Here is an 8,515-nt window from a genome sequence, read left to right as displayed (position 1 = left end):
ATTCATATTATGAAACCACAAGTGAAAGGTTTGTGAAAATTGAGTGCAAGTTTTGAAATACGATTAAGAAAAATGGAAAAAAATTGCTTTCATTTCATGCTATTTTAGATCATGGTATTACATGTGGATTGGTTTATTGTGAAATGGAAATAACAACTAGATAAAGAAGGAATTAAAACCAATGATTTTTCACAATCAATTAGAGTCCCTCTATTATTATTTTAAGGGGGGAAAGGGAGAGGTAAGGATTGGAAATGATCCCCTAACTTTATGGTGGCAACTACATTATACCTTCAACAATTATACTTTATTGGATCAATATAAGTATATATTTCATGGCACATGATTCAGATTGTATATTTTATTTTAAAAAATAGAACAAATTAAAGTGTTTAAATATAGAACTAAAAAAACCATTACGTTGTGTTCTTTCAACTTCTTATCACAATGGAACTTAGTCGTCGTCATCATCATCATCATTAATGTGTCTTTGATTGTCATCACCCTCACCGTTGAGCATCATTATCACCGTGTCTTTGATTGTCATCATCCTCACCATTGAGCATCATTATCACCGATTGTCTTCTTTATTTTTCAATTTCGTTGTCGCCATCATCATCGAATTTCACTGTTGCCACATCTTTAATCATCGTCACTGCTAAGTTTTCTATATGTATTCGTTATCGTAGTAGTAAAATCACCAGCCAATATGCAAAAAAAGAGTTTAGGCATCACCGTATTTACCAACATTTATTAATAAAAAGCGTTGCTAAAACACATACGAGAATATGAAAAAAATGAGTCTAGGCATCACCGTATTTACCAACATTTATTAATAAAAAGCGTTGCTAAAACACACGCGAGAACATTAGAAAGCGCTTTAAAAATAAGCGTTAGCTAAGGTATCCACATTGCCAACGCTTTATTGTATAAGCGTTGTTGTATGTTTACCATAAAACCTATAAATTTAAAAATTATTTATATTTAGACAACACTTTTATCTGTATTATCATACACATTAGAATTAAACTAATTATTAATTTAGGAAACATGTAACTAGTGGAGATCAAACCCCTATTAACATGTGAATGAACCAAATTCTTTATCATCCAAACTAATGTACTTTTTTACTTCTTCACTCATATTTAATATTTAATATCACACTTAATTATTAAAACAAAAATATTCACAATATAATTTACAAAAAAAAAGCTGCATGTTATTTTGCTCAAGAAGACATGATACTTTATCATCCAAGCTAATTCATTTTGGCTAACATTTTTTATTTCCATTTAAACTCCATTATTTCTCTTATTTTTCTCTCATTCTTTTCATTCTCTTTAAGATATCTCATTTCTAGCTTGTCTTTGATTTTTTGGGTTTTATCTCTCTTTAAGATTTCTCATTTCTAGCTTGTTTTTCATTCATATCATATTATGCATACTTGTGGTGTCTTAGGGCCCAAATTGTTTTTTTAAGCCCCTCCTATCGGGTTGAGATGAAGATTTCAATCTTCACCTCCTTGGATAGAAGAAACCTAAATAAGGTAGCTATCATACCCCAAATTTTGACTATAAGATCTCACTTCATTTTCATTGAATCTAAAGAATTATGACCATCATTATCATCATTCATCTCATAAAAAACTCATTCATGCATCATTTGCTAACCTCAAATATACAAAAAAACGTGTTTGCTTGTTCCACAAGATAGGTGTTATTGATCAAAGAGCTTAGGAAAATTAGGGTTTTGTGGCTCACAAAGGGGCTCAAGCTTTATCATATGCTCAACTGATTCCCTCATCAATATGCAAGCTCAAGAGTGTTTAAAATCAAGAGCACCAACTTTTAAATTCATTAGGTACACAAATTAGTGTTTTGACCTAATATTTGGGGAAGTTAACTGTTACTCAAAGCATGATCTTATGGCTCAACATGATTTAAGGACCTCAAGTACTTCATTATAGCCCACTTATATCATTCATTTGGCTAGAAGAACTTGATTCAATTGGTATTGGAAATATTGCAATTCACTTGGCAAGAAGTCAATTATTCAAGATTTACCTTTGAGTTTTGGAATTTTGGTCAAATATGGACTTCTAAGGTCGAGGATCATGAAAATATGATTATTGAAGTCATTTGATCAAGTTTAATCAAGAAAATAATCAAAAGTTTCAAAAGGCAAAATTAGGGTTTATGGAAATTTTCTAAGTTATGAAAATTTTGCATGTTCAAGTACTCAACTTTGAAGACTTGTAACTTCTTCATCAAGCCACCATTTATCATGCTCCAATGATTAAGTTGATGAGAACATTTCATATAACAACTTTTTCTTAGAGGATGGATTCCCAAAAGGTGCAAGGATTTTGAGTTATGGAGTCATAAAGATGATGTCTCAAAAGAAAACACTTGGAGAAAATTTCAAGACAGTTGTGATCCCTAAAAGTTCTTTTTGAAGCCATTTTCCATAATGATCCCTTTTGATTCAATAAAAACTCCAAACATGAAAGTTGTAGAGGATGTCTTAGGCTTTCTATTAAGTATGATAACACATTTATAGCATGCTTGAGTTGTGAGTTTTGAAGAGATGAAGTTAAAGTTCAAATATCAAGTTATAGGTCATTTTCATGAAGTGTTGTTGGAGCTAAAACACTCAAACCCACCAAATCCTTGATTACACACCATATTTCTTGCAAATCCTTCATTAATCAGAAGATTACACGAATTTATGAAGCATTATTCAATTGTTTAAGCCTTTTTCATGAGATCATTCCATTTTTGGCATAAAGATGGAACTTCCACTTTGATAAAGAGGCTTTAATCATAAATTCAAATTGTATGGAGCTTTGTGATTGTTTCTTCTGCACAAGCCACATTTCCTGATAAAAAATAACATCTCAAAAGCTTCTCAACCCCCTTCACCACTTGTACTATAGCTTGAGACCACAAAAATCATGAAACTTCTCATTTGATCCCAATCAAAACAAAACCCTACAACTTGTAATCCTAACCAGCTTTAAGTCTCATGAGTTTCCTATAAATAGAGGCCTCCTTCAAGTCTCTAAACACACAAGAATCACACCGTAACACTCTCTAAAATTCCCTCCCCATCAGAATTTTTAAAACTTCATATTCTTGCAAGTTCTCAAGCCAAACTTGTTTCCATCATGCATTCTCCAAACAAAATCCACAAACCTTCTCTAAACATCCAATATAACTTGTTTAAACCCTTAAAAAAATGTAAACTCCATAACATCACCTACTATTTCACTCTCATATTTTGCAAGAAGGATCAGATAGAAGTGTTTAAATTGTTTCAAGGAAAAACAAGAGTGTCACTAGCTTGCTGGAGGATCAAGGAGGCTTATAGGATCCTTCTTTCACTTTTGGAACTTTATTAAAGAAGCGTTGGAATTTCTCGAAGAGGAAAGTGTTCTCACACTTTTATATCTTTGTACATGCATCATTATTAAGTTTTCGTTGAAGCAAAGATGCAGTCCTTACTGAGTTTAGTATGTTATTTCTACTGTATGCATGGTAACATATTCATATGAAAATTTGTTGATATTAGAAACTTAGGCTTTCCCTTCTGTTTGTGCCATTCGTATGCCTTAACCAATGAGTTTCAAGTTATAAAAATCTGACCATGATATTCATTGTAAAATTCTGAGTAATTTTTGTTTTTATTTCATTGAAAATGATTGAGAAATGGTTGAGATATTATTGATGAAAGTTCTGAAAATGAAGAGGAAGTTTGAATACAAGGGATGAGAGAGAGAGAGAGAGAGAGAGAGAGAGAGAGAGAGCTTGTTCTTAAGGAAGAAGATGAGCTGACGTGGCCATTTCCATGTTGGTTTATTATATTATCATTTGAATGCATTTCTACCACTGGATGTATAACCACCCCAGTGGTAGAGCGCGCGCCCATTGCCACCTTGTATCCTTAAGGTCTGGAGTTCTAACCCCCTCGCCTCAGACCTTTTGGTTTATTTATTTTTAATTATTTTTTACATGTTTTCATGTTTTATCAATTGATTGCATCTGGTTATCACCATTGGCGCGTGGCTCAGTGGTAAGTCTTTTGACTTGTGATCATAAGAGCCTAAGTTCAAGACCCTTTGGCCACAAAATATTATTTTTATCACTATTTTCTTTCATTTTCTTTTATAATTTCACCTAATTATTTTACATAGTAATATAATCAATTTTGCGTATTTTTTGTACACTTCTCATTTATACTATCTATTTTGAGAATGTATTTTAAATCCCTAAAATATTATTTATTTTATCACATTTAAATTAAATCAAAACTAATACTTTTTATACTTTTAAAATGCCTTTTTGTCAAATATATCCAATTGATTCCTTTGCCAAATTAATTGTTAGTGCTTATTTGATCCTAATATGGTTGAGTTAAGTTTCGTTTGAAGATAATAACATGATCCTAATTGCTTTTCCACCTAGGGTTTAGTTTGTTTCTAAATAAATGAACTTTGTTTATACATTAAAACCCTAATTTTGATCCATGATTCTTCTCTTTGATTTTGATGTAACATATTATCATCGATACTTGCTTAAGATGTATGATTCGTCATTGTTATTGATTGTAATCCAAAGGAACATGATAGTATTGACTAAATTTATCAAGGTACTCACCTCGTTTCCTCCTTTTTACTTTGTGCTCCGTATTGTTAAAGCTTAGCACCTCCCTCCACTTCTAAAGCTAGTTTTGTATTGTTAAAGCCCAACCATTTTTAAATTAACATGCTTTGTATTGTTAATGCCTAGCATGTCACCCCTTGCCTTGTATTGTTAAAGCTTGACTCCTTTTAAAAAATGTCTTGTATTGTTAAAGCTTATCATTTTAAAAATCCTGGTGTGTATTGTTATAGCTAAGCACCCAAAAATATTTGTGCCACTTTGGCTCTGTACTTTCCTTTTAAGGGGAACTACAAATGCCTTGACTTACCTATTGCACAAAAGGGGTATGTAGGCATAAGATGCGATGTCTTGTAGAGTATAATAAAAGTCTTTTTTCTCCATCCCACTCTATTTCACAAAACAAAAAACAATAACAATAAAACAAATATATATATATATATATATATATATATATATTCAAAGAGGTTCCTGTAGAGTACTACAAATGTGGGGGTGCTAATACCTTCCCCTTGCATAACGAACCCCTGAACCTAAGATCTATGTTTATTTTATTAGTTTTAATTCAAAAACGTTTTTGGGTTTTGCTTAGTTCTTTTTCCATTTCCTTTGGAAACAATAAAGCCTAGTGGCGTCTTTCACTAAAGTATGAGTTGGGTCAATCCAATGGCCTCAGTCTCAATTTTTCACCGCTAGAGGAGGCAGCCCTGTGTAGCATTTATTTTTAGTTTATTTTATTTTTTAGTGATGTGATTGATGATGGGTAAATAAATATAGTTAGTGATGAGCCATGTCATGTCTTCCAGCTTCTGTATTATTCTTGAAAGAGGAAGAAATTATGGCCTCTTAAAATTTTGAAAATTAAACAAAGAGGAAAACATTGGAGTACGTGAGAAGAGAAAGGAATTAAAGGAGGAGAGAGATTTCCACGCACATGCGTAGATAGGATTGAGCTCTGTGCTTGATGTTATGAAGGGGACAACCTCATTGATAAGTTGTCCCATGCTTTTGCTTTTGTATAATAACACAAGTAACCTCTCCACTACCCTAAATCGGTTACTTGGTGGTATTTGAAAAATTCTCTCTCATACCTTCCCTCTTTCACTCCACTCACACTCCACAACTTGTAATAGCTCCCAACTCAACTTTCCATCAAATCAAAAACCACACACTTCCATAATATGCTTCTCATTCCAAAATCATCCCTCACAAAATCAAATCTTTCCTCTCTTTACTTTCTCTCTTCTTTTCTACAAACCTTAATTTCTTAAACACCCTTGAAATTCTGGTATTTAGATTTCCTAAGAGATGTCGAGTGCATAACATAACATGAAAACAAAAAAAATGCAAAGTGCAAAGTGAAAATCCTCCCTCAAACTTGAACTAAACATTGTCCATAATGTTTAAGAACAAGCCGGAGAGGGGTGACTCACAGAGGGTACTGCAACTCTAGCCGCCGCTTCTAGCTTTCACCAGAAGTGTCCCTTTTATTTCTTGAAAAACAAAAGAAATACAAAAGGAACTACGTTATTAAAATTGTGGGTTGCCTCCCACGAAGCACTTCGTTTAACATCGCATGGCTCGACGGTCCACTACCCTTTATTATGGAGGGTACTTCCTCTTCCAAACCTTGTTGCTTGCTACTTTCGCAACCAATAACTCCTGAAGATGAAAGCATGGAACTATTTTCTCTTCAAATCACTTCCCACTCTTATCTCTTCACCTTGATGTTCCTTCTTATTTTTATATTTGTCTCCTTAAATGAGCTTAGGACTTTTGATAGACGCATAAGTTGAGGTTACCTTAGAGACCATTATGGAGATTTTTTCTGGAAGTGGTTTTGGAAATTTTCTCTCCCCCTCAATTTTGATCATACCAACCGAAGATTGCTTCTTTCCACCCGCACCTTTCTTCTTGATTTCTAATACCTTCAATGTTACCTCTTCTTCAATGACTTTACCATTAGTGTCCCTTTCTCGAGATCCAAATTGCAACGACTAATAAGCAAAAATGGTCGCCTAAAAAGGATATGGGTCTCTTCATCTTCATGAATGTCCATGATATGGAAATCAACTGGGAAGACAAAATTATGAATCTCTACCAACACATCTTCAGCTATCCCATATGACTTAATGGTGTGATCAGCGAATTTCAACTTTGTCTCACTCTCGCTTATTTTTCCAATCTCAAGCTTTCTGAAGATAGACAATGGCATCAAACTCACACTAGAACCAGAATCAATCAACACCTTCTTGAACATTTTGTCATTGATGGTGCAAGGTATTGCCACCGCTCCAAGGTCTTTCTTTTTTATTGGAATCCTTCTTTCCGGCGAGACTTTCGCACACTTTTCAGTTACATTTTCAGGATCACTTCCCACGGGTCTCTTTTTAGAAATCACGTCGTTCATAAATTTCTTGTACAAAGGCATATTCTCAAGTGCCTCGAAGAAAGGTAAGTTGATCTCTAGCTTTTTGAAAAGTGCTGAAAACTTTTCAAAATCCTTTTCTTTGGAATCCTTCTTTTCCATTCTAGTGAGGAATGGTAACTTAATCACCGGTTTAGCCTCCTTCTTATTTTTCTCTTCGAGTGGCTTAACCGATAATGAAACTATTTCAGGCTCCTTTGGATTTTATCTCACTTCCAAATCTACCTCTATGACCAAGTTATCATATGTTGTGACCGCATTGACATATTCTTGGTCTTTCGGGTTTTTTACAGTTGAGCTCGGGAGGCTACCTTGTGCCTGCAGAGTTAGATGTTGTGCTATCTGACCCACTTGAACTTCCAGATTCTTTATTGTAGCCGTGGTGTTTCTCTGAATGTTCCTTGTCTCTTCGTGAAATTGAAAGCAGTGTGCAACCATTTTCTCTACCGCCACTTCCCATTATGCCTTTTGAGGAGATTGTTGTTGCTGATCTTTCCAAGAGAAGTTGGGATGACTCTTCCACCCTGGATTATAGGTGTTAGAATACAGATTATTCTGCCTCAAGAATTTGATTTCTTCAATCTGTTGCAGAGTTGCATAACAATACACGATTTCATGAGGGCCACTGCAAATCTCAGAACTAACTTTCTGAGCTGGTTGAACTTGAGCCACAGTCTGAGTCTCAATGGTCATCTTCTTGAGTCTTCTCTCGACTTCAGCTGTAATTTGGTCTTCCATTTTCATAACTTGATTTGACAGTTTCAAATCAATTATTCCTTTAGGATGACTCACACTACGATCATATAATTCCAAATGCTCATTTGCTGCAATAGCTTCAATGATCTTTTTAATACCCGTGGCTGTTATAAAATTAGTCGAGCCACCGGAAGCTGTATCGATGAGTTTCTTAGTCTTCATTCTAAAACCATTCACAAAATTTTACATTTGTTCCGTTCCACCCACGTTGTGAGTAGGACAAGCAACCCACAATCGTTTAAACCTCTTATACGCATCTCCAAGTGATTCTCCTTCTTTATGTTTAAAGTTCACTATATCATACCTATTGCGGATGTATACAGAAGCAGGAAAATACTTGTTGAGGAAATTTGTCTCCATTTGTTGCCAAGTTGTAATGCTTCCAATAGGTAACAAGTAGAACCACTCTTCAACATCTTCGGAAAAAGTAAACGAAAACATCACTAACTTCTTAGCTTCTTCAAAATGCCCTTCAATTTTTAATGACATGGTCATAGTTAGAAAACTCTTTAAATGCTTATTTGCATCTTCATTGATTTTTCCGGAGAAGGGTCTCCTTTCGAGCTGCCGTATAGTTGAAGGGTGTAGCTGAAAATGATTAACATCGACCGGTTGATTCATAATTGTCAACCGTCCAGTTGGAGCATTAATTCCTCCACAATTACCTAAACTT

At 34.3% G+C, this 8,515-nt stretch overlaps 1 protein-coding gene across 1 annotated transcript; it reads right to left on the bottom strand.

Moving 5' to 3' along the window:
- Positions 1–6,594: 6,594 nt before the first annotated feature.
- On the bottom strand, positions 6,595–7,188 carry LOC131658579 (uncharacterized). Its single transcript, XM_058927858.1, has one exon. The coding sequence runs from the start codon at positions 7,186–7,188 to the stop codon at positions 6,595–6,597; it is 594 nt and encodes a 197-aa protein (XP_058783841.1).
- Between the last annotated feature and the right edge of the window lie 1,327 nt (positions 7,189–8,515).

Source organism: Vicia villosa, linkage group LG3, assembly GCF_029867415.1.
Source record: "Vicia villosa cultivar HV-30 ecotype Madison, WI linkage group LG3, Vvil1.0, whole genome shotgun sequence".
NCBI lineage: Eukaryota > Viridiplantae > Streptophyta > Magnoliopsida > Fabales > Fabaceae > Vicia > Vicia villosa.
The sequence above is the reverse complement of the archived record's forward strand: the minus strand, read 5'-3'. Positions and strand labels throughout refer to the sequence as shown.

Coding starts and splice junctions, on each gene's coding strand:
- LOC131658579 (XM_058927858.1), bottom strand. CDS start 7,188: ATGGAAAAGAAGGATTCCAAAGAAAAGGATTTTGAAAAGTTTTCAGCA.